General features: G+C 36.8%; 1 protein-coding gene across 5 annotated transcripts in view; it reads left to right on the top strand.

The window, feature by feature from the left end:
* Nucleotides 1-27,499, top strand: part of nalcn (sodium leak channel, non-selective) — a 453,873-nt gene that overhangs the window by 23,197 nt on the left and 403,177 nt on the right. For all 5 annotated transcript variants that reach the window (XM_062061820.1, XM_062061819.1, XM_062061821.1 and 2 more), the window contains 7 exons: nucleotides 3,194-3,277; nucleotides 3,410-3,549; nucleotides 3,653-3,781; nucleotides 14,011-14,162; nucleotides 14,247-14,389; nucleotides 14,865-14,969; nucleotides 19,920-20,006. In XM_062061820.1, coding sequence (XP_061917804.1) covers nucleotides 3,194-3,277; nucleotides 3,410-3,549; nucleotides 3,653-3,781; nucleotides 14,011-14,162; nucleotides 14,247-14,389; nucleotides 14,865-14,969; nucleotides 19,920-20,006 — 840 coding nt within the window. The remainder of the gene's footprint in view (nucleotides 1-3,193; nucleotides 3,278-3,409; nucleotides 3,550-3,652; nucleotides 3,782-14,010; nucleotides 14,163-14,246; nucleotides 14,390-14,864; nucleotides 14,970-19,919; nucleotides 20,007-27,499) is intronic.

The following is a 27,499-nucleotide window of genomic DNA, read 5'->3' as shown; positions in this document are numbered from 1 at the left end:
CGTTGCTTGTATGGCAACATATGTTGCTCCAAAAGCTGTATGTACCTTTCAGCATTAATGGTGCCTTCACAGATGTGTAAGTTACCCATGCCTTGGGCACTAATACACCCCCATACCATCACACATGCTGGCTTTTACACTTTGCGCCTAGAACAGTCCAGATGGTTCTTTTCCTCTTTGGTCCGGAGGACACGACGTCCACAATTTCCAAAAACAATTTGATGTCCGTGAATGTCACGTTCTTGCCTGTAGTCTTTGCTTGAGCAGGAAGGGATGGGTATCGACTGGGGCTATAACGGCCTGTCCATGGCTCAAGAAATCGCTTGGGCGTCTTGAGCGTGACTGCGGGTGAAAAGCGCACCCTAAAGAGAGACATCGGAATTCCTCCCACAATAAACACTCCACACACTGCAAAAAGTCAGTGTTCAAAAACAAGAAAAAAAAATACAAAAATGAGGGGTATTTTATTTGAACTAAGCAAAATTATCTGCCAATAGAACAAGAAAATTTGGTTTGTCAAGACTTTCCAAAACAAGTAAAATTAGCTAACCTCAATGAACCCAAAAATACGTTAAAATAAGTATATTCTCACAAATAACAAGTGCACTTTTCTTGGTAGAAAAAAAAAGACACCTTTTTGCTCAATATGTTGAAAAATATTCTTAAATGAAGTAAATGCTAGTGCCATTATCTTGACATAATACATTTCTTGAAACCAGCAAACTTATACTAAAAACTAATTTATTGTTCTTAATGGAAAGGCAACAAGGCAAGCGCTTGTTACTCTCGGGGTCTCCTAGCCTCTCAGGCAAACCATATTGTCTAAACATGCATTTTTCCATCGATAACATGACATCATCGCGCCAAGTGCGTGCTCTTTCGTGTGCATATATACAGTCCGGCCCCCGGCCAACATTTTTTTAATTGTAATTTTGAGGAATTTATCTGAATGTGCATGAACTATTTCTGTTCAAAATTGTTAGAAATGTTAAATGTTTAAATATTAACTGTCAGTTTACTGTACTGTGCCAACTGTACTACTATATGAGTACGTGTTTTCTATTGTTTCATTGAAAATAAAACAGCAAAGTCCATTTGGCTGTCATCTGTTTTAATTATGAGACACAATTGTGTCGAAATCCTGATTTTTTTATTTCATGCTTGAAATAAGAAATTATTACTTTAAAAAAGTAGTTTTATACTTGTGAGTGTTGATGACACAGCTTTGCAACAGTTGATATTCTAGTTTCAAGCATGTTTTACTCAATATAGCTCATCAAATCTCAGCAACAAGCTGTAATATCTTACTGAGATCATTTAGCACCAAAACCCTTAAAACAAGTAAAAGACTCTAACATAAAATCTGTTTAGTGAGAAGAATTATCTTATTAGACAGAAAATAAGCAAATATCACCCTTATTTGAGATATTTAATCTTACTTAGATTTCAGTTTTTGCAGTGCAGGTGTGACAGGAAGCTGACTGGGAAGCCTTTCATGCCCAATTGAAACTATTGGCCCAGGCTAGGAGATGTTCTATAGAAGAAACAGCCCACCTGTTAAGTGGTGATTATGGGTCCCGAAGCCAAACCAGTTGAGAACCACTGCTCTACAGTATTGTGTCTTTGGCATGTAGGGATGATGAAGTGTCAGATACTTTGTTATGGGACTGTGTCTTGTTTTTAGCATTGCTTTTGCCATTAGCATTCCAAAGTTTAAAAAAAATAGTGTTAAGTGCTAACACAATACAATAGCTGTCCAGCCTGGTCGATCAGTGTTTCAAACAAAGTTAGTTCAGTCTTTATTTGAAGGGACAATGTACAGAAACATTAAGCTCAAAGGCAGATATGTTCTGTACCAGATTATAGCTAAATAGCTCATTTCCATCTGCAGTCCCTGGCTACCTAAATTAAAGGGATACAAAAATCATGCAATACAATTATGACAATAAAATCATACACAAGTATTAAGAAAAAAGTCATAAAATGCCCTTTCATGTACACATACTTAATATACAATACAACCACACCTCATTTACATCCTCACACAAAGACAATACATGCTTTTGTTCACATCTGTCATCATTTGTAAAAACAACCATGATTTTAACAGACACACCTCACAATTTACAATAAAAATGCTCTCATGGATAAATATAATACACATTAGGTTGATGTGTCAAACATAATGTCCATCTTAGTGACCGTGTGAGCAGCTTTGATTGCTCCAAAGCCACTTTTTAACTTCAATTGTGAATGAAGAGTCATCTGTTAGACTTTTCAAGTTTGTTGTGAGGTCGTTCCATTCCTTTATGGCTTTATATGAAAAGGCTGATTGTGCAAAAGAGGTTTTACATCTGGGTACGCTACACTGCCCCCTGGTGGAGGCTCGTGTGTTTCTAGTTGTCACAGCAGATGTAAACTGGACAAAGTGCTTAAGTGGCGCTGGTGCAGTGTTATTTAAGATTCGATGGGCCATTCGTATTAATGCTAATCTTTGAATGTTAGCTAAATTTAACAATCTATATTTTTGGAGAACTAAACAATGATGGTGGTGTTGTAGTTTTCGGTCAAGAATTTTGAGGGATTGTTTGTGCAAAGTTTCCAATGGCCTCAGTGCCATTTTGCTTGCCTGCGACCAACATGTTATACAATAATAAAAACGAGACATAATCATTGCATTAAAATAAGTTTGAGCTGCCTCCAGTGTTAATGAATTCCTGATACATTTGAACGTTTTTATGTTGTATTTAAGACTCTGGCACATCTGTTTGATATGTTTTTTAAAGCCAAGTGTTGGCTCTAAAATGACACCCAGGTAACGATATTCACTGACATTTTGTATTATTTCCTTATTAACCGTTATTAAGTTATTATAGCAACCACAATGTGCCATATTTTATAGTAAAGTAGAGTGTGTATTGTAACTTGCATATTTTGACCCTGCCCTTGGTTGCTTTAACAGTTGTTTTTTTCTAACTCGATGTAAGTCACTATGATGTTGTGTTGACGCTGATCCCTGACAGACCCCTGGCTGCTGTTTATAATAAACTCTGTGGTCGTGTGTGGAGCACAAAGAAAAGCCGTGGGCTGTCTAATTCTCTGCTGCATGCCATTCAAAGTGTTACATTCTTGTTGTTCGAGTGTTAACTGTTGATTTGTTCTGTTGCCATTTCCTCTTCGCCTCTGCCCACAGGGGGATAACTCCTATGTGAAAGATCGATGGTGCATGTTTGACGGATTCATGGTGTTTTTCATCTGGGTGTCCCTGGTGTTGCAGGTAGATTGCGACATTTATTATTTTTACTGCGCTTGTTTTTTTTTTGTTTGTTTATACAGCCCCTAAATTTGCTTATGCAGCTTTACTTAAGGCATGTTACGGCTTCAACCATCCGCCTCTCTTTGTTTTGAGGTGTTTGAAATAGCGGAGCTGGTGGATCAGATGTCTCCATGGGGGATGCTGAGAATCCCCAGAGCGCTCATTATGATCCGGGCCTTCAGGATCTACTTCCGCTTCGAGCTTCCTCGCTCCCGCATCACCAACATTTTGAAGTACGACATTGTGGCAACTCATTGCATTTTTCTTAACAAAATGGAACGCGCATGAGGAAGTAGGCCACTATAATGTGTTTGTGTTAATTCTTCTTGCTGACAGGCGCTCCGGGGAGCAGATCTGGAGTGTGTCTATCTTTTTGCTGTTTTTTCTCCTGCTCTATGGAATTCTGGGTGTTCAAATGTTTGGAACGTTCAACCATCACTGCGTTACCAATGACACACAGAAAGGGTAACTCAACATTTTTTTTTATCTACATCTGATTGTTGCTTTAGTGGCTAACCAGCCAACCCCCAACAAGCTTCATTATGCTGCTAGACAATTCAATTTAAATTAAAGAGCATTTAAGTACAGCATGATTAGAATGAGTGTGGTCATCATGAAAAATCCCAGACACTCACTCCTGCATTGTATTTACCATTAACAGCGCGCGTTATCATTAATTGCATGTTTGCCAGTCTGCACCCTTTATATACTGGCTCATTCATCCTCACCCGCTAACCCATCTATCTACAGCAGGGGTCACCAACGCGGTGCCCGCGGGCACCAGGTAGCCCGTAAGGACCAGATGAGTCGCCCGCTGGCCTGTTCTAAAAATAGCTCAAATAGCAGCACTTACCAGTGAGCGGCCTCTATTTTTTAAATTGTATTTATTTACTAGCAAGCTGGTCTCGCTTTGCCTGACATTTTTAATTCTAAGAGACAAAACTCAAATAGAATTTGAAAATCCAAGAAAATATTTTAAAGACTTGGTCTTCACTTGTTTAAATAAATTAATTACTTTTTTTACTTTGCTTCTCATAACTTTCAGAAAGACAATTTTAGAGAAAAAATACAACCTTAAAAATGATTTTAGGATTTTTAAACACATATACATTTTTACCTTTTAAATTCATTCCTCTTCTTTCCTGACAATTTAAATCAATGTTCAAGTAATTTTTTTTTTTTTTATTGTAAAGAAAAATAAATAACTTTTAATTTAATTCTTCATTTTAGCTTCTGTTTTTTCGACGAACAATATTTGTGAAATATTTCTTCAAATTTATTATGATTCAAATTCAAAACAATTATTCTGGCAAATCTATAAAATCTGTAGAATCAAATTTAAATGTTATTTCAAAGTCTTTTGAATTTCTTTTAAAATTTTTGTTCTGGAAAATCTAGAAGAAATAATGATTTGTCTTTGTTAGAAATATAGCTTGGTCCAATTTGTTATATATTCTAACAAAGTGCAGATTGGATTTTAACCTATTTAAAACATGTCATCAAAATTCTAAAATTAATCTTAATCAGGAAAAATTACTAATGATGTTCCATAAATTCTTTTTTTAATTTTTTCAAAAAGATTCGAATTAGCTAGTTTTTCTCTTCTTTTTTTCGGTTGAATTTTGAATTTTAAAGAGTCGAAATTGAAGATAAACTATGTTTCAAAATTTAATTGTCATTTTTTTCGTGTTTTCTCCTCTTTTAAACCGTTCAATTAAGTGTAAATATCATTAATTATTAATAATAACATAGAGTTAAAGGTAAATTGAGCAAATTGGCTATTTCTGGCAATTTATTTAAGTGTGTATCAAACTGGTAGCCCTTCGCATTAATCAGTACCCAAAAAGTAGCTCTTGGTTTCAAAAAGGTTGGTGACCCCTGATCTACAGTAACAGTTTGTGCTACCACTCCCTGGGAACAGTGCACACATTGAACTTTACACACAGGAGTAGAAACCTCAGGACCTTCTCACATTTACACCTCTCATACGCTGCAGTTTCACAGATCTAAAAGTAGCACGTCTGATATGTCAAGAGAAGAACAGATGTGTCTGGTCTTTAACCCAAAGTCACATGCTATGCACCGTTGCACACACTCGCAGAGGATATGATGGAAATTGGAATAAAAAGACAAGGGGAAATGAGATGAAAATGGTTTGAGATGTTTTAACAAAAGGAGGGTCTAATCTTCTGGGTATCAGAGTTTCTGCTCTCCTTATTTAACCCCTTAGTACGTTTGCAGTAAGAATCCTCAAATAGTAGCTTCCGCTCTACTGGATACCCTACCTTGATTTTTTGCTGGGTGCATTATTAAAACTAAAATACATTGTAGAATTGCATACTCTATTAGTGATGGTCAAAGCTAGAAATAAAGTTCTTCCGAAGGACTTACAAAAGTTATTTGTGTTCACATGTGAAGATGAGAACCACAGAAGGCCGTATGATTTTAAACATCCAAGAGTGCGAACAAATTTGAAGCAAATGTGCTTGTCTGTTGCTGGTGTGAAAGCATGGAATTCTCTAGACAAAGGCTTAAAAAGTTGCAAGAATATCTTTGAATTTAAAAAGAGACAGCTGGAATTACAGTATATCAAACAGATTTTTGATTTTGATTGGACGTGTCATTTTGAAAATGCTTAAACGAAAATTTTAAGTATTTTGGAGTTCGGGTGTTGGTAGAGGGAACAGTGATAAAGTCATCTAAAATAATTTGTGTTAAAAACGGGGCAGATACATATAAGTAGGGATGATGTTTGATAAGAAATTATCGAATTCGAGCCTATTATCGAATCCTCTTATCGAACCGATTCCTTATCGATTCTCTTATCGAGTCCAGATAGGTTGTTGTATATAGAAAAAAAACACACAATATTTGGTTTAACAAAAGCTCACTTTTATTATACAAGAAAAAAATAAAATCTAATGAATAAATAAATATTGACTGTTACCCCCATAAAAAAATAAAATAAAATAAATAAATATTGACTGTTGTTACCCAAAGTATATTAAGTGGGATTTTTCAGAAAAACAAATATATACAGTAACACAAAAACAACCTGTCTCTGTGATCACTATAGGTGTATAAATAATGATATAGTTTTAAATAAAATCAGTCCCTTGGGCACGAAACTGAAAATAATACAGCTCTCCAAAAAGTGCACTTCTGCTGCTATTTGACATAACTGTTTGTTATGATGCTTTGACATTTTTGCACATTATTTCTTTATTGAAAGAAAATTCTATGAAGAGAAAAGTTGTTTGCAAATGTGGTTACAATGCTAAAAAATGAAAAGTTAAAGCTAAAAAAAGAAATACACTTTATTGAGTTAACATTATTTCTTTATAGGGGAAAAGATGTGATGTTATGAGCTAGGGAAAATAACAACTACACTACCCAGCATGCAACGGGAGTGACGAGCATGCGCGGTAGCCCTGAAAAGTGTTGTTGCATGTCGCCACCCGGCAGCTAAGAATGAGTTTATGAGCACGCTGTGAAAGTAAACGTCAAGAACTCAGCCAACACGCCTCGTCTGCATTATTTATAATTACACAGACAACACATATACAGTGTGATTTTGTTTTGTATACAAGGAAAGAAAAACAAAAGTTAAAAAAGGGAGATATGTTGTATATGCTGCGGTTGCTTTAAGAACGCTGCGACAGCTGCCGTAAAGGAGGTGCGTTGCTAGCCTGGTTGCTATGTTTCCGGTTGGTCGTAAAAGTGTTGGTCATGTGTTTGTACCCTGCTCAAATCTCTCAGTAAAGTTATTCATTGGATTATACCTTTTGTTTTGAACTTTATTACACCTCGGAGGGCTTTTTCCGGTCCATTTTTTTCCTGCTTTCCCTATCTGCGCCTAATGACTGAGCTACGTCACGTCATTTCTTGTGATGTCCCTCGGGGCATTTCTTGTCGGGACAGGATTCGTTCCCAGGGATTCGAATAAATAACCAACTCTTTTTCTTTACTATAGTGGTCTCGATAACGGGTACCGGTTCTCAAAGAGGGATTCGAGTCCGAGGACTCGGTTCTTTTCTTATCGAACAACCGGGAAAATCGGTTTCGAGTATCATCCCTACATATAAGAATAGTATTCTTCCATCTGCTCTTTTCTGATCATGGAAATGTATAAGAAACAAAAAACAATGAAAGTGTCAACTGTATATGGCTTGTATATATGCATTTTCATGAAAGGAATAAAAAGAAATGATGATGACGATGATGAACAGGAAATACAAATTCTTGTCAATAAATTTTCCAAATTTCGAGCCTCTCTAGCATAGAGATCATGGACAAAAAGGCATTCCATACAATACCACAAGGAATTTAAGATAACATACCTGACAATATAGACAGGAAATACAAATTCTTGTCAATATTTTCGCCAAATGTTGAACTCCTACACAGAATACAGTGATACAGAACAAGAACAAATAATGAAATAAAGGAAACAATAAGTACACGTTTCTGCCATCACACGGATGCTTAGAGATTATTGACAAAAAGGGAAACAGAAAGGTGTGACCAACACATGGGTTGTTTCCGTGTTTCGATCGGATTTTGATATTGAATATTGGTCTGATTTCAGCAAAGAAAAACATTATCGGATTGCTTCTATCTACAATCTCAGACAAAAGTGCTCCGATACAAGCAGTCCTTCAGCACTTTTACTTACAAAGCTGGACACCCAGTTCACATCTAAATGTCCTCCAATAAGCAGTCAAGTTTGGTCTTGTCTTGTACATTAGTGACATGATTTACAAAATGTTAACATGGTCATCTGCAGGCTATTAGCAGCTACACAACAGCTGAGCACACAATATCACTCAACCTAGACATATGTCATAAGTGTTCTCAAAGGAACAATATTGTAGTCTAAAACAGTGTTTTTCAACCTTTTTTGAGCCAAGGCACATTTTTTGCGTTAAAAAAATCCGGATGCACACCACCAGTGGAAATCATAAACTCAGTTGACAGTTAAAAGTCGTTGTCGCAATTGTTGGATATGACTTTAAACCATAACCAAGCATGCATCAATATACAGGTAAAAGCCAGTAAATTAGAATATTTTGAAAAACTTGATTTATTTCAGTAATTGCATTCAAAAGGTGTAACTTGTACATTATATTTATTCATTGCACACAGACTGATGCATTCAAATGTTTATTTCATTTAATTTTGATGATTTGAAGTGGCAACAAATGAAAATCCAAAATTCCGTGTGTCACAAAATTAGAATATTACTTAAGGCTAATACAAAAAAGGGATTTTTAGAAATGTTGGCCAACTGAAAAGTATGAAAATGAAAAATATGAGCATGTACAATACTCAATACTTGGTTGGAGCTCCTTTTGCCTCAATTACTGCGTTAATGCGGCGTGGCATGGAGTCCATGAGTTTCTGGCACTGCTCAGGTGTTATGAGAGCCCAGGTTGCTCTGATAGTGGCCTTCAACTCTTCTGCGTTTTTGGGTCTGGCATTCTGCATCTTCCTTTTCACAATACCCCACAGATTTTCTATGGGGCTAAGGTCAGGGGAGTTGGCGGGCCAATTTAGAACAGACATACCATGGTCCGTAAACCAGGCACGGGTAGATTTTGCGCTGTGTGCAGGCGCCAAGTCCTGTTGGAACTTGAAATCTCCATCTCCATAGAGCAGGTCAGCAGCAGGAAGCATGAAGTGCTCTAAAACTTGCTGGTAGACGGCTGCGTTGACCCTGGAAAAAAGAGCTGGATTGCTGCTGAGTGGTCCAAAGTCATGTTTTCTGACGAAAGCAAATTTTGCATTTCCTTTGGAAATCGAGGTCCCAGAGTCTGGAGGAAGACAGGAGAGGCACAGGATCCACGTTGCCTGAAGTCTAGTGTAAAGTTTCCACCATCAGTGATGGTTTGGGGTGCCATGTCATCTGCTGGTGTCGGTCCACTCTGTTTCCTGAGATCCAGGGTCAACGCAGCAGTCTACCAGCAAGTTTTAGAGCACTTCATGCTTCCTGCTGCTGACCTGCTGCTAATTTTTTAAAAATTAATTTCACTTATGAAGCCTTTTCTAACATTCCACACCACAAAATGATAAAAGTATGTATGATTTGTACTGGTATCGAATTGGAACAATATCGTTATTGGCCAATACTACAGACTCCAACATCAGTCTTGTATAGGTAGTGAAAAAGTTGTATTGGGACACCTCTAACAAATAGCATAATATCATAGCAGCACAACAGAAGAATAATAATAGAAGAATAGCCTTTATTGTCTCAGTGCACAGCAATAACGAGATGGGTGGGGAGCTCCCACCCACAGCGCAAAGAGACAAACAGTTCAAAATGTAAGCAATCAGCAGCAAATAGGTGGCAGTGAGGCAGTCAAGTATGTTAAAAATAAAAATAAAAAACAAAACTATACACAATAAAAATGTGCCCAAGAAATTACACAATAAAATCAATCAGTCAAAGTTTATTTATATAGCCCTTAATCGCAAGTGTCTCAAAGGGCTGCACAAGCCACAACGAAAATGTGTGATTCGAAACGTAAACATCTTAAAATCCTCTTTTTTTTTTTGAACAGCACTTCAGTTTTTCTTAATTTGTAGAGTCCCCTGGAAGCACACAAAGCCAGAGGTGTTATAAAACCCTTTTTTATAGACAAACTAAGCTGTCAAAAGAAAAACAAAAATGTAAGACTTCTCTCTGGCTCTCAATGAAGGCGGACGCTTCCCTTTGCTCTCCCTTATCTTCCCTGCTCTTGTGTTTTTGTCTCATCATGTCTTGTCTTAAGTTTTATGAGCCTCTTTTTGCACTGCTCTCCAAAATCTAAACAATGGAATTGAACAATTGGCCTTTCAACAAAATTGGCAAGATCTTCTCAACGAGAAACTCTGGTTGGTAGGAACCTGTCTGTCCTGACTAAATGTTTGTTGCTGAATACACAATGGACTCTTGGGGGAAGTGGAGGGTCGTGTGCCTGGCGATTATTTCCGTCGAGGTCATCGACACCTATTCAGTTTGGATTGTGCATTGCTCTGGTGTATCGACAAATTCGGAAGATGAAGACTGCCATTTAAAGTACCCAAAAGCTGCACCAGATAATGATTGATGGGATAGACAGGGCTGTAGGAACTCAGACTCATTTTTAACTAAATCGAAAACAAGATAACATCTCGGAGAAGCTTTCCACTCTGCAAGGCAAAATTAATAAGAGGACTGGAATGGACAATTGAGTAGACAATCTATTAAAGGCCTACTGAAACCCACTACTACCGACCACGCAGTCTAATAGTTTATATATCAATGATGAAATCTTAACATTGCAACACATGCCAATAAGGCCGGGTTAACTTATAAAGTGCAATTTTAAATTTCCCGCTAAACTTCCGGTTGAAAAACTCCTTTGGATATGACGTATGCGCGTGACGTAGCCAGTAGAACAGAGGTATGGCTCCCCCATTGAGGCCAATACAAAAAGCTCTGTTTTCATTTCATAATTCCACAGTATTCTGGACATCTGTGTTGGTGAATCTTTTGCAATTTGTTTAATGAACAATGGAGATTGCAAAGAAGAAAGTTGTAGGTGGGATCGGTGTATTAGCGGCTGGCTGTAGCAACACAAGGAGGACTTACTTGGATAGCAGACGCGCTAGCCGATGCTAGCCACCAACCGATGCTAGCCGCCAACCGCATCTGTGATCGGGTGAAGTCATTCGTCGCGCCGTCGATCGCTGGAACGCAGGTGAGCACGGGTGTTGATGAGCAGATGAGGGCTGGCTGGCGTAGGTGGAGCGCTAATGTTTTTATCATAGCTCTGTGAGGTCCGGTTGCTAAGTTAGCTTCAGCGTCGTTAGCAACAGCATTGTTAAGCTTTGCCAGGCTGAGAATTATTAACCGTGTAGTTACATGTCCATGGTTTAATAGTATTGTTGATCTTCTGTCTATCCTTCCAGTCAGGGATTTATTTATTTTGTTTCTATCTGCATTTGAGCCAGATGCTATCACGTTAGCTCAGTAGCTAAAGAGCTTCGCCGATGTATTGTTGTGGAGATAAAAGTCACTGTGAATGTCCATTTCGCGTTTTCGACTCATTTTCAAGAGGATATAGTATCCGAGGTGGTTTAAAATACAAATCCGTGATCCACAATAGAAAAAGGAGAGAGTGTGGAATCCAATGAGCCAGCTTGTACCTAAGTTACGGTCAGAGCGAAAAAAGATATGTCCTGCACTGCATTCTAGTCCGTCACTCTAACGTTCCTCATCCACAAATCTTTCATCCTCGCTCAAATTAATGGGGTGATGGTCGCTTTCTCGGTCCGAATCGCTCTAGCTGCGTTGAAAACAATAGGAAAATATGAGGAAGTGAACAACTGACTACGTCACGCTACTTCCGGTAGGGGCAAGGCTTTTTTTTTATCAGCGACCAAAAGTTGCGAACTTTATCGTCGTCGTTCTATACTAAATCCTTTCAGCAAAAATATGGCAATATCACAAAATGATCAAGTACGACACATAGAATGGATCTGCTATCCCCGTTTAAATAAAATAATTTCATTTCAGTAGGCCTTTAAAATGCATCTGCTCGCCCTAACCAAAACAATCCTTACCTATATTTCGGCTCCTTCTCACCGGCCTTGGCAAGGTTGCTGTTGATAACTCCCCCAGTGAGGATGTTGCAGTGAGATGCTCCCGACATCTCTTCCCCTTTCCTCCTTCCGTCAAGGACACCTGGAATTGTGTGGCTCTGTTGAACTAGATCTTCGGACGCAACCACATTTGTTATCATGATGTCACTCTGCGGAATGAGGCACCATGTGAAAATATAAATAAATCACTATTATAAAGTGTTCATGAATCAATACAAAAGTACAGGAGAACATTTCTTATTGCAAGGCGGAAGTAACAACCGTTGATTGATCAATAAAAAACGTCAGCATGTCAATCAAGCTCCACCCCCAGTGCCACTATTTAAGGAAACCCCACTAATTGTATAAACATCTCTTATTTGAAGCATAAGCAAACACAAATGTTGTTACTGTCAGCTAAGGTATACAGCAGTGACAAACATGCTCTACGTCCAATTATGCAAATCTGTAACAACACAGTTCTGGTTTCATCAAATCACATGAATCATTCCTCATCACGCGACTGTGCTTGTTTTTCGTCTGACTCACAGGACTGTTATTACCATAATTATTTCTGATGTCTTCATTGGGAATTCATCTGTCTCCTGTTTTGCCATCAAGAAAGCTCAGTTTCTTTGATAGGACACACTGCTTATTATTGTCACAACATGTTTAATTAGCCTCATCTAGTTTAACTGTGACGTCTTTCTGATGGGGTGCAAAATGTGATCCGCTTTTTGATCTCTGATTTCTTCAATGGATACGTTGAATGAATGTCTGGGCAGCCATTTTTGAAGGTATTACATTTTTTCAGTGCCTATCTTGGAAACACCTCTGTGGGTATCCAAACATTTACCCATTTCAGTGTTTCCCATAAACTGCCAAGATACCTGTGGCGGTGGGGGCGTGGTCACATGACATCATCGAGTATTTTGCATAATTTACTACAATGATTTGATTTTCTCTAAGAAGGCTCAAAAAATATATACTTACTAATTAATAATAACAGTTTTGTTTTAAACGTCCATCCATCCATCCATCCATTTTACAATATAATTACAACTCTTTATGTACATATTTATATACAGATTTGAACAATAAGTTATTCACTGAAATGTATTTATTAATTGTGGTTCTTACAAAAAATATATCTTATAAAATATAAAAGCTAAAATGTCTGTTAAAGCTCTGCCCCTTTAATTAGTGCATACTAAATAATTCAACTTTAGCCTACTACTACAACCATGTTATTTACCAGCAACATAAAGTGAAACAGAGGCAGAGGTGTCCTGCCACAGTCAGTAACAAATAAACAGAAAACAGTAGTGGTGGTAGACAGACACAGAGTTTCATCAAACATCTGATCCACTGAACAAAGAGCTCCAAAAATCTTGAACTTTAGACTGCCATCAGTTTTACTCCCTACACTTAACCAGGTGTTTCCTACTGCCTGCAGGCTTTGCACCCTTTGTTATATACACATGTTGTGTTTCTAATAGAAATACATTTAATAAAGTCAAATACAAATAAGGCAACAAGAGAAGTATCCTACACTTCTCTTTTGTAAAGTAAATCTGAACAGCCGATATGGGCATCTACATCAACTATAAGATTTGCCTGAGAAGACAAAAAATTTTTTTTTTTTTTTTTTTTTTTTTTGTAATTTATTTATTTATTTATTTATTTATTTTTTTTGTAATTTAAAAATTTTTTTTTTTTAAATGTATTTATTTTTTTATTTTATTTGTGGCGGACGTAATTCTTTCGTGGCGGGCCGCCACAAATAAATCAATGTGTGGGAAACCCTGCATTTTATTTACCGTGTGTCCTCATTTGGGTCACGGGTAAAATGGTGTCTATCCCACCCAACCATGGGCAATGGCTGGGTACGACCAGGACTGTGTCTCGCTTACAGTGAAAGACGGTGAGGGTAATGTCATGGCCTGGGGCTGCACAAGTGCTGCTGCCACTGGGGTAGCTGCGGTTGATAAAAGGATAAATGAATTCTATCCTGTACTTGCATATCAGAATGCATGAGTATGTTATGTGGGTGTACAACAGCTGCAGTTGTTTGTTCATTTGTTCAGCAATGTGACATGGAACAGCCTGGCCATCCCCGACACCCACTGCTCCCCCGATGGCGAGGGCTACCAGTGTCCCTTGGGCTTCAAGTGCGTGGACCTGGAAGAACTGGGCCTCAGCAGACAGGAGCTCGGTTACAGCGGCTTCAATGAGCTGGGTAGACGTCATATCCAGTCGTGGCATGTGAATTATACGTGAGTCCTGGACCGATGCTAACACTGTTTCTCTTGTTTTTTCATAGGGACAAGCATCTTTACTGTATATGAAGCAGCCTCTCAGGAAGGTTGGGTGTTCCTCATGTACAGAGCCATTGACAGTTTCCCTCGCTGGCGTTCCTACTTCTATTTTATAACTCTCATTTTCTTCTTGGCGTGGCTCGTGAAGGTTAGAGCTTTGTGTTCCCTTATATTTTTTTTATGATCTCCATTGCTCTGCTTCCCTCGAAATGGCGGTATAGCTCGGTTGGTAGAGCGGCCGTGCCATCAACCTGAGGGTTGCAGGTTCGATTCCCGCTTCCGCCATCCTAGTCACTGCCGTTGTGTCCTTGGGCAAGACACTTTACCCACCTGCTCTCAGTGCCACCCACACTGGTTTAAATGTAACTTAGATATTGGGTTTTCACTATGTAAAGCGCTTTGAGTCACTAGAGAAAAGCGCTATATAAATATAATTCAATTCAATTCAATTCAATGATGATCAAAGATCACTAAATGCCACTTTTGGTTTTAACATCAATGGCTTATTTGGCATCTGTGCCAAAGAGTAAGGCTTGCCATCGATTAGGATGCAGCTTGGAAAATGAAGTTTTATTTGCTTTTGTCTCAATGAACGCTGGTTCACACTCGTATCTCTCTTTCAGAATGTCTTCATCGCCGTCATCATCGAGACCTTTGCTGAAATCAGAGTGCAGTTCCAGCAGATGTGGGGGTCCAGGAGCAGCACAACGTCCACAGCTACAACGCAGGTAAAGATAAAGAGTGACAAGTAGAGATGTCCCATAATATGCTTTAAAATGTAATATCGGAAATTATCGGTATCGTTTTTTTCATTTTTAATTTTTTTTAATTTTTATTAAATCAACATAAAAAACACAAGATACACTTACAATTAGTGCACCAACCCAAAAAACCTCCCTCCCCCATTTACACTCATTCACACAAAAGGGTTGTTTCTTTCTGTTATTAATATTCTGCTTCCTACATTATATATCAATATATAACAATACAGTCTAATAATAATAATAATAATGAATTGCATTTGTAACGCACTTTATATTTGTTAAAATCTCAAAGTGCTACAAAGTATAACAATAAAAATAGAAAGTAAGAATATACACTACCGTTCAAAAGTTTGGGGTCACCCAAACAATTTAGTGGAATAGCCTTCATTTCTAAGAACAAAAATAGACTGTCGAGTTTCATATGAAAGTTCTCTTTTTCTGGCCATTTTGAGCGTTTAATTGACCCCACAAATGTGATGCTCCAGAAACTCAATCTGCTCAACGGAAGGTCAGTTTTGTAGCTTCTGTAACGAGCTGAACTGTTTTCAGGTGTGTGAACATGATTGTACAAGGGTTTTCTAATCATCAATTAGCCTTCTGAGCCAATGAGCAAACACATTGTACCATTAGAACACTGGAGTGATAGTTTCTGGAAATGGGCCTCTATACACCTATGTAGATATTGCACCAAAAACCAGACATTTGCAGCCAGAATAGTCATTTACCACATTAGCAATGTATAGAGTGTATTTCTTTAAAGATAAGACTAGTTTAAAGTTATCTTCATTGAAAAGTACAGTGCTTTTCCTTCAAAAATAAGGACATTTCAATGTGACCCCAAACTTTTGAACGGTAGTGTATAATAATAATAAAAAAATAGAAATAAAATCATGACACACACTAGATCAGGGGTCGGCAACCCAAAATGTTGAGTCATTTTGGACCAAAAATTAAAAAAAAAAATCTGTCTGGAGCCGCAAAAAGTTAAAAGCCATATTACATACAGATAGTGTGTCATGAGATATAAATTGAATTAAGATAACTTAAAGGAAACTAAATTACCTCAAATATACCTACAAATGAGGCATAATGTAGCAATATGTACATATAGATAGCCTAAATAGCATGTTAGCATCGATTAGCTTGCAGTCATGCAGTGACCAAATATGTCTGATTAGCACTCCACACAAGTCAATAACATCAACAAAACTCACCTTTGTGCATTCATGCACAACGTTAAAAGTTTGGTGGACAAAATGAGACGGAAAAAAAAGGGTCATAAAACACGTCCTAGAAAGTCGGAGAAAGTTATACATGTAAACAAACTAGGTGAGTTCAAGGACCGCCAAAATTAGCAGGACAAAACGGCGCTCGCCAAATACTCGAATCAGTGAAGCATGTTTAATATAAACAGTGTGCTTTATAACAATTAGGGAGGTTTGTGTCATGTTTGTCCTCCCACAGAAACCATATTAAAACAAAATTTTTTTTTTTTTCCCCTCATCTTTTTCCAATTTTTCATACATTTATGAAAAAGCTCCAGAGAGCCACTAGGGCGGCGCTAAAGAAGAGCCGCGGGTTGCCGACCCCTGCACTAGATAAACACTAGATAAAACAGAAACATAGATAAAAATAGAAATAATAGCATGAAAGCACTGGATAAAACAAGGATATGCAAGGGATACAGTCCGTAAGCACACATGATTGTGCGTGCTGCTGGTCCACTAATAGTACTAACCTTTAACAGTTCATTTTACTCATTTTCATTAATTACTAGTGTCTATGTAACTGTTTTTATATTGTTTTACTTTCTTTTTTATTCAAGAAAATGTTTTTAATTTATTTATCTTATTTTATTAATTTTTTTAAAAAATGACCTTATCTTCACTACACCTGATTGTCCAAATTAGGCATAATAATGTGTTAATTCCACGACTGTATATATCGGTATCGGTTGATATCGGTAATTAAAGAGTTGGATAATATCGGATATCGGCAAAAAGCCATTATCGGACATCCCTAGTGACAAGTGTCATATTGAAAATTGAAACGTACTGTCGCCATCTAATATAAGATGTATAAAACCACCAATGGCTACAGGTAAAGATACCTCAGAGGTGACCTGCATTTAAACCAATAAGGTAGGTGTTTGTCAATTTTTGCTGTTAGGATGGCGGCGCAATATAGTGTATTTGTCAACCAGACAAATGTTTGGACTTTCATTGGTGATACAGCACTTTTTCTTTTTTCTTTTTAATACTGGTGGAAGGACCGTGAGGGCGCACACTTGATTTAATAGATGTAATTCTCTTTATGAGTCTGTGCTTGTGATGCCCTCAGCTCTTTTGGGGGGACCACAGATGCTGTATGAAGTTGTTTCATCCCTTTCAACCCTTTTTCAATTTCATTGTAATGTCTAACACACTTGTTCACTTTCTGTACTCAAATTGGAGCACAAACAAATTCAATGAACAAAGAAATAATCAGAGTTGTCATTAGTAAATAAGTTGTGATTAGCACAAAGAGATTTATAAAAATGATCTCATTTTTCAACAAGTTTTATTAGGATTCGTCTTCATTGTACTTACGACACTTTGAGTTTAAACAGTTTCTTAAACTGGATCATAGTAGTAGAATATTGCTTGACTTCTTTGCTTAATCCATTTCATAATCTAATTCTACATACTGATATACTAAAAAGTTTGAAGTGTTGTACGTGCATACCAAAGTTTTAGATTAAATGTTACTCTAAGATTATATTTCTTCTATTTCGTTGAGAAGAATTGTTGTACATTCTTAGGTAGCAAGTTATTGTTTTATTTGTGGATCACTTTATCTGTTTGTGATGATGATTACTAATCGATTAAAAACGATTATAAAAATAGTTGGCGATTAATTTAGTCATCGATTCGTTGGATCTATGCTATGCGCATTCGCAGAGGCTACTTATTTTTATTTTTGTATATATATATATTTTTTTTTATAAACTGCAACATTAACAAACAGCTGAGAAACAATAATCAAAATAAGTAAGGTGCCAGTATGCTGGTTTTTTTCAATAAAATACTGGAAAGGATAAAAATGTAGTTTGTCTCTTTTATCCGATTATTAATCGATTAATCGACGGATTAATCGATTATCAAATTAGTTGTTAGTTGCAGCCCTAGTAATGATCTCAATGATTCGATTTGAAAAATAGCTTCCATATGAGGACCGGTGAAGAAGTTAGGACCGAAATCATGGTCCCAATATGGAAAACCATTGCATCTAATAGAGAATGTCTCATTTGCACCCCTGGTGGTGAAATCTGTCAAAATTAGGGTAGTCCCAAAAAGGAGGGATTTTTCAAATTGACTATATGTCGGTTTTAAAAGTGCTCCCCCTCTGGTCAACATATGAAATAAGTGTGTGTAAAAATTTGAAGTGCTTCCCCTCTGGCCAACATATGTAATAACAAGTGTGTGTAAAAAATTGAAATGCACCCCCTTTGGTTAAAATTAATTTAAAAAAATAAAATAAATATGTATATAGAGACATACTGAAATAACAAAGTAAATAATGAAGATTAAAAAACAATTATTAAAAAAAATCTAAAATAAATCAATTAACTAAAAGCAATCTTTTTCTCACAATGTGTTGACATTTTTCTTATAAAATTGGCAACCATTTTTCATATTCTTTCTATTTCTGTAATATTGCAACATTTTCTCGTAAAATTATTACTTTATGTAAAATTATTAGTTTTTAATGCAAAATGGTGACATTTGTCATATAACATTCTGACTTTTATCACAGTATTGCCAATGTTTTTGTTGTTCTTGTTAATTAGTGAACATTTTTTAATAAAATTATGACTTTTGTCATCGTTTTGCCAAGTAAAATTCAGATTATTATTATAATATTGCCAAAATTTTAAGGTTTTCTCATGAAATTGTGACTTGTGTCGAGTAAAATTACGACTCTTCATAAAATTGCCAACATTTTAAGCTTTTCTTGTGAAATTGCGACTGTTATTGAGTAAAATTCCAGCTTTTATCATAATATTGCACAAATGTGCAGTTTTTCTTGTGAAATTTTGACCTGTGTTGAGGAAAACTACGACTTTTTATTGTGAAATTGTGGCCTTTTTCTTGTGAAATTCCAACTCATTTTTCACAACTAGCTTTTTTATATTTGCATTGTATGTATATATTATTAATGTGGTAAATAGGGTGGTACTAAAGAGGGAGGCATTTTTTGGCGGTCTCGAGAAGGTAACAAATACAATAGTGTGTGTGTGTGTGTGTGTGTGTGTGTGTGTGTGTGTGTGTGTGTGTGTGTGTGTGTGTGTGTGTGTGTGTGTGTGTGTGTGTGTGTGTGTGTGTGTGTGCGCGTGCGCGTGCGCGTGCGCGCGCGCGTGCGTGCGTGCGTGCGTGCGTGCGTGCGTGCGTGCGTGCGTGCGTGCGTGCGTGCGGGCGTGAACAAAATGTGGTCGTATAAACTGCAAATAATCGTAACTTTAAGTCCTTTGTGACTTTACATACGTTGTTTATATAGAAATTAAACCATTTTGGTCCCAGTATTGATCTCTGGGGTACTCCGCAAGACATACTGTATTTAGAGCTGTAGACGTGTGTTCGCTTTGCGTATTGCTCCCTGTTGGTTAAGTAGCTTCTTACTCAGTTCAACACCAACACTCTGATGTTGTACCGTTGTAACTTGTTAATTAAGATATTAGGAATAATAGCATCAAATGCTTTTGTTAGGTCCTTCAACACTGCAGCTGCACACTGTTTTGCATCCATTGTATTGGTAAGGTCCTCTGTTATTTTGACAAATGGCATTCATGTCGAAATGTTAGCTCTTCATCCGTAATGCTGTGTGTTTTTATTTATTTATATGGAGGGGTTCTCATGTGGTGTCCCTGTGCCGCAGATGTTCCACGAAGACGCTGCCGGGGGATGGCAGCTTGTAGTAGTGGACGTCAACAAACCACATGGCCGAGCGCCCGCCTGCCTCCAGGTAAAGCTGCTACACACACTTGTTTTCCATGCTGTTTGTGTACACTCACACGCATGCATAGATGAAATGTTGACGTCATGTCACTATTATTTCGTGCTGTTGTTGTTTCATCCATTTTTAAAATGATATGGTTTATTTTGTTCAATATTTTGAATCTTCTTGAGTAGTTTACATATATATACATATATTCTTAATATTGCTTCAGTGTGCATAAGAAAATGGTAATGTCAATGTAGCTCTTTTTTAACCACATTCTAATGCAGGGGTCACCAACGCGGTGCCCGCGGGCACCAGGTCGCCCGTAAGGACCAGATGAGTCGCCCGCTGGCCTGTTCTAAAAATAGCTCAAATAGCAGCACTCTCGTCAGCTGATGCGCGAGCGCGTAACTGCGGCTGCTTGGCAACCAGCCAAACCCCACTTAATAAAATTATATTTTATTTTAGAGCACATCCACATCCCTATTCACCTAGGCAACCCCAGGAAATGTATATAATTCGGCATTATTATCAGTTGACGTTCACGCGCAGGTATAACGCGGCGCACTCCCGCCTCGTCTGCTGGTGCGCGAGCCCGGCAATTAGACAGCTGTGTCAAATAAAGGAGGACAAAAGACGCCAGCGCAGAGTGGAGAAAGCTTTGGTTCATTTCAGATAACACAGAGTTGTGCCAAAAGTGTACCAAAACCTGAACGGACAGCCGGTAAGATTGCACTTTATTTCTGGGTTTGGCGCACCTGTTGCGCTGGTGAGATGGGGGGTGGGGGGGGGGGGGTTGTGTGCATGTAGCGTGCTTAGTCTGGAGGCTAAATACACATGGTGTTTTGTGTAACTGTTGTTTAGTAAGGAAGTGTTGTGATTCTTTGCTTAGTTTGATAAATATTGGAGCAGTTTGCTTCATCAGGAGGGTGAAGTGGCTCAACTTAAAGTGTTGGATTTAACTGTGTTGGATCATTGGCTGCTAGTGAGGGCATAGAAAAGGGGTATTTTTCTACCAGCAGACAGCGTTTAAGATTGAGTGTTTCACTGCTAAATTAATAATATATTTATATTGGATATGGATTTTAAATATGTATCTGAAATAGGTGGTTAATTGGTTAGGTATTTATGTAATTGCATATTGGGTTTTCTGCTGCATTTATCTATTGTTTTTCTGGTGTTAAATGTATTTCATATGTATCTTGGTGCATTTATGTTGAGACAATTTATTTATAATCTGAATTAACTTAAAGGGAAAGTATTAATCCATTTTCTTGCACTTGTTTAATTGTTAAGTGTTTGATAGCCTAATTAATAATTGTAAATTATGGGATTGATAATTGATTGATTTTTTACAGCATGTTAATCTTGCGGTGTTTTGTCCTTAAAGGTTTTTCACCTACTAAAGAAGCTAAAGGCTACTAATGACAGCTAAAGAAACTAAAGTCTACTAAAGTCTACTAACACTGCTAAAGACTGCTAAAAAGACTAAAGAAGAAAAAAGAAGCTCTTTCTTCATTGTAAAAACTGTTGCAAACTAAAGGAAAATAAAAGGAAAAAATTAACTACGGTCTGGTCTTTTGAGTGAAATCCAGAAGCCACATTCAGCATTGGTACATCCCTTCAAGTGTGGGATAAGCACAGTGAAAAAAGCAAAACACTTGACAAGCACTTACCAGTGAGCTGCCTCTATTTTTTTAATGTTATTTATTTACTAGCAAGCTGGTCTCGCTTTGCTCGACATTTTTAATTCTAAGAGAGACAAAACTCAAAAAAAAATTAAAAATTCAAGAAAATACTTTAAAGTCTTGGTCTTCACTAACTGACAAAGAAACAGATAACAGATTTGGTGTCCAGTTCAAAGTGTGACATGATTTATTTAAAAATTTGAGAGTTGACTTTTGTATTTTACATGAGTTATTATTTGTACAAACATGGTGCAAAGTAATTCATGATTTGTTCAAAAATGTTAGTGGCTAGCTAGTTAAAATGGGATATTGTGAATTCACAAGACTGTCTTAGAAGTGATCATTTGAAAATGTTCAATTTGAAAAATGTGCACTTAGAGAAAATATGAAAATAAAGTGTTGCATATTGATATTTATCTGTTTCTATGCATATTTATTGTGAGAAATCATTAAGATGATCAGTGTTTCCACAAAGATAAATATCATTAATTATTAATAATAACATAGAGTTAAAGGTAAATTGAGCAAATTGGCTATTTCTGGCAATTTATTTAAGTGTGTATCAAACTGGTAGCCCTTCGCATTAATCAGTACCCAAGAAGTAGCTCTTGGTTTCGAAAAGGTTGGTGACCCCTGTTCTAATGTATTAAAACATATATTGCACAACACAACAGCAACTAAACCAATGTTGAAATAGCGTTAAGAAGCAAACTGATGAGCCAGTAATTAAAGCGCCGTTGAGTATGTGTTAGTGTAACACGCATGAGTTTACCACATCATACAGATTAGTAGTGCAAATATTTTAAAGTGTATGCAGAGGTAGATAAAACTGATTGATGCTGACTACTCTAGAGGCTTCAATTGCAATCAGTGCCAACTTTAAAAGAAATATATATCAGGAGGTTGCCAGCTGTTGATGTCAATGGTTTTTAACCCTGTGCCAATTAGAGACCCTGGCAGTTATTTGCATTTGTAGAGCATCTTAAAGGGGAACTGCACTTTTTTTTTTTGTTGCCTATTGTTCACAATCATTATGAAAGACATGATGATAAATGGATTTTTTTTAATGCATTCTGACTTGTAAATAAAAGTAAATAAAAGTCTGCTCTCTATTTCGCCCACAAAATCCGATAAATATCCATTCAAAAAGCGCCAACAATACTCCATTTACATTTCATGACTTGAATATTAACCAAGTATTAGTGATAGTTTTATTATAAGCGCTAACACGGACAAACTATTTATAGCGGCGCCGTGATTACAAGCTTGTGTCCCTATGTTTACATCATCGAGTGGTCTGCTGCTTTCTTGCTTCCTTGCCTCCCTGGAAGTTTATTGTAGATCATAAATCATGCATCTCACCTGGACAGAAGAAGTCTGAGGAGGTAATCCAACAAGTAGCCATCAAATGACGAGAACGATACGAAAAGACGTTTGGTCCCACCCCTTAAAATGATCAAAATACGTAAATATTAAATGTTATTATAAATGTACCCGTTACTACATTACATATATACTTATTAGGGGTGTGGGAAAAAATCGATTCGAATTCGAATCACGATTCTCACGTTGTGCGATTCAGAATCGATTCTCATTTTTTAAAAATCATTTTATTTTTATTTTTTATTATTTATTTAAACTTTTTTTTTTTTTTTTTTTTAATTAATCAATCCAACAAAACAATACACAGCAATACCATAACAATGCAACCCAATTCCAAAAGCAAACCCGACCCAGCAACACTCAGAAGTGCAATAAACAGAGCAATTGAGAGGAGACACAAACACCACAAAGAACAAACCAACAGTAGTGAAACAAAAATGAATATTATCAACAACAGTATCAATATTACTTACAATTTCAACATAGCAGTGATTAAAAATCCCTCATTGACATTATCTTTAGACATTTAGTTTATGAGATGCGATGCAAGTGTAAGCCACTGTGACACTATTGTTCATTTTTTGTCATTTTTTTTTATTAATGTTTGTAATGATAATGTCAATGAGGGATTTTTAATCACTGCTATGTTGAAATTGTTACTAATATTGATACTGTTGTTGATAATATTCAACTTTTAGATTGTTCCGTGTCATGTTTGTGTGTCCTCAATTGCTCTGTTTATTGCTATTCTGAATGTTGCTGGGTCGGGTTTGGTTTTATAACTGTATTGCATTATTATGGTATTGTTGTGTATTGTTTTCATTAAAAAAAAAAAAAAATTAAAAAATTTTTTTTAAAAAAAATTAAAAAATCGTTTTTGAATCGAGAATCGTGTTGAATTGAAAAAAAAAAAAATCGATTTTGAATCGAATCGTGACCCCAAGAATCGATTTTGAATCGAATCGTGGGACACCCAAAGATTCCCAGCCCTAATACTTACACTACCGTTCAAAAGTTTGGGGTCACCCAAACAATTTTGTGGAATAGCCTTCATTTCTAAGAACAAGAATAGACTGTCGAGTTTCAGATGAAAGTTCTCTTTTTCTGGCCATTTTGAGCGTTTAATTGACCCCACAAATGTGATGCTCCAGAAACTCAATCTGCTCAAAGGAAGGTCAGTTTTGTAGCTTCTGTAACGAGCTAAACTGTTTTCAGATGTGTGAACATGATTGCACAAGGGTTTTCTAATCATCAATTAGCCTTCTGAGCCAATGAGCAAACACATTGTACCATTAGAACACTGGAGTGATAGTTGCTGGAAATGGGCCTCTATACACCTATGTAGATATTGCACCAAAAACCAGACATTTGCAGCTAGAATAGTCATTTACCACATTAGCAATGTATAGAGTGTATTACTTTCAAGTTAAGACTAGTTTAAAGTTATCTTCATTGAAAAGTACAGTGCTTTTCCTTAAAAAATAAGGACATTTCAATGTGACCCCAAACTTTTGAACGGTAGTGTACATAATGTATATACAATCTCAATGGAGGTGTTAGAAGGTTTTTTAAAGGGCTATATAGGCAGAATTGTGCAGCTCCCATAAGCGCCATTGCAAGCGGTCTTTTGATCGCATTTATCTAATATCTAGAATGCAAAAAAAATAAAAAAATAACAACAATTATGAACAACAGGCAAAATTCCAAAAAAAGTGCGCCTCTGCTGTTTGTTGCCAAGAAGTGCACTCCTTCTACACCTCAAAACCGAGTCATATTATCTTTGTACAGCTCTTGAAGTGGTTATTGTGTTCGATATATTAAACCACAATATGGCCTTAACTCTGAATGGCCACTGTTGAATTGGAAACCTTGACAGGCTCTGTGATCTATCAAAGTAGGAGCAATCTTGACGGCCCGGCCTTGTGGTCTTAATAATATCCGCTGTGCTTTTTACCACCTCCTGCTCTTCAGATTTTGGAAGTGGGGTTTAATGATACTGTCCAGTATACATTTTCCCCGGCTGATTACAGTCTAGACTGAAAAAAAACCAGTCTGATTCATATTCATGAACGCTCTTACTGCGTAACGTCTTGTTTGTTTCTGTTAGTCGAATTTAACAAATATCTATCCATATCTCATCTGAGGATGTTATTATTTAGTTTTACCATTGTCACCCTTAATCACACTGGGATTCATTTGCTCCTCTGTCATTTTGTTGATTACACAAGCCCTCTTTTATTCCGGATTGGCACCAAAATGATTTTTCTTTTTGCAATTATAATTAGTGTGTACTGACACAATTGTTTCACTTGCGATACAATTCCAATATCGATCTGATATTATATCAGCACAAATTATACATACTTTTATTATTTGGTGTGGAATGTTAGAAAACAAGTTTTCTCGGTTTGAAAAACCCTAACCCAGTAATTCTCAAACTGTGGGGCTCCATCTGGTGGTACGCCAAAGAAGTCTGTATAAATGTACTGTATATGGAATATCGATGTTGATGATGTTTATGTATTGTGTGTAACGTTACAGTGGTCAAAAATATTAAGTATACTTGCTTTTAACAAATATTTAGGCTGAGTACGCTACTGTATTTTAATGTTGGTCGTTATGGTGGTACTTGGAGAGCCAAGTGTGTTCTGAGGTGGTACTTGGTCAAAAAAAATTGAGAACTAGTGCCCTAACCCAGTGGTCCCCAACCACCAGGCCGCGGCCCGGTACCGGGCCGTGGATCGATTGGTACCGGGCCGCACAAGAAATAAAAAAAATAAAAAAAGATTTTTTTTTTAAATCAACATAAAAAACATTATATATCAATATAGATCAATACAGTCTGCAGGGATACAGTCCGTAAGCACACATGATTGTATTTTTGTATGAAAAAATAAAAATAAAAATAAAATTAATACCAAACCCCCCCCGGTCCGTGGGACACATTTTCAAGCATTGACCGGTCCGCAGTTACAAAAAGGTTGGGGACCACTCCCCTAACCTATTTATTATCAACACTCTTGAATGGGCTTATGCTGTCTTTAAGTTGAAGTGGAGTGGTAATTTCATTTTTATTTTTTTATTTTTTTTAAGCAACACCTACTGGCCACAATAATTTAAATCACTTCATTGTGGTTAGATAAAATGTAATGGATATGTTCTGGTACACATTTTGCATGCATTTTGCTCCATAGTCACTTTTATAACCTGTTTTTTTTTAGCCTGTCTGCATCCTCTCCAAAAGTCCCCAGTAAGTTAAATGCAGACACGTTTGTTACTGGATATTTTCTGATATGTCTTTGCCTTGGACATTTTGTACCTGTTAGTAATATGCAGCTATAATTATTTAATTATTTAAGACTGCAGTATTGTCAATAGGATGCCGACTTATGTCTAGCTTGTGTGCTAAGCTGTTGTGTAGCTGCTAGCTCCTAGTAGCCTATAGCCTACCATGTTTTGTAAATGACTTGACTGAAATACAAGAAAAGACCAACCATGTGTGGCCATTGGAGGACAGTTAGATGTTAACTGGCTGTCCAGCAATTAGCACAAGTACTGTACATTTTTTTGATGTAACCCCTTCAAATCCAATACTTGTTCTTTAGCTGGTATCAGGCCAGTAGTTGTATCAATATCGGATAGGGACACCTTTTATAATCCTTCAAGGTTTTGTGCATATCAGTTAAGCATTATTGAGGATGGGCATTGGAAATCAATAACCGATTTCCCTCTAAATTTTCTAAACTCCCGCTTCATTGCCGCTGTTCAGCGGAATATCAATGCCCAAAAATACTGAACACACCATTGTGTGAATATAGCAGCAACAGCGCCTCTGCTGGTAGCAGCTAAGTAGTTCACTTCATTCAGCAAGTGCTGTCACATAGGGGTGTAACGGTACACAAAAAATTTGGTCCGGTACGTACCTCGGTTTAGAGGTCACGGTTCGGTTCATTTTCGGTACAGTAAGAAAACAACAAAATATACATTTTCAATCAATCAATCAATCAATGTTTATTTATATAGCCCTAAATCACAAGTGTCTCAAAGGGTATTTTGGGGTTATTTATTTACCAAATTAGCAAAATATTCCACCAAAAATATTTTTCTTAGTGGAATATTTGATGTGAAGTAATGGGAACCTTGGATAGGTCAATAATTCATAATAACATTGATTTTGATTCAATATTATGTTTTGAGCAATGACAGTTTGAAAGAAAAAAACAACAACTTTGTTTTATTAGTCAACATTGCAACTTTTTCTAAATGACATTTAACCTTTAAAGGCCTACTGAAATGATTTTTTTTTATTTAAACGGGGATAGCAGATCTATTCTATGTGTCATACTTGATCATTTCGCGATATTGCCATATTTTTGCTGAAAGGATTTAGTATAGAACAACGACGATAAAGATCGCAACTTTTGGTATCTGATTAAAAAAAAGGCT

The sequence above is a fragment of the Entelurus aequoreus genome, linkage group LG10, assembly GCF_033978785.1.
Source record: "Entelurus aequoreus isolate RoL-2023_Sb linkage group LG10, RoL_Eaeq_v1.1, whole genome shotgun sequence".
Taxonomy (NCBI): Eukaryota; Metazoa; Chordata; class Actinopteri; order Syngnathiformes; family Syngnathidae; genus Entelurus; species Entelurus aequoreus.
Note: the sequence above shows the minus strand (reverse complement) of the source record. Positions and strands in the feature narration are given on the sequence as shown.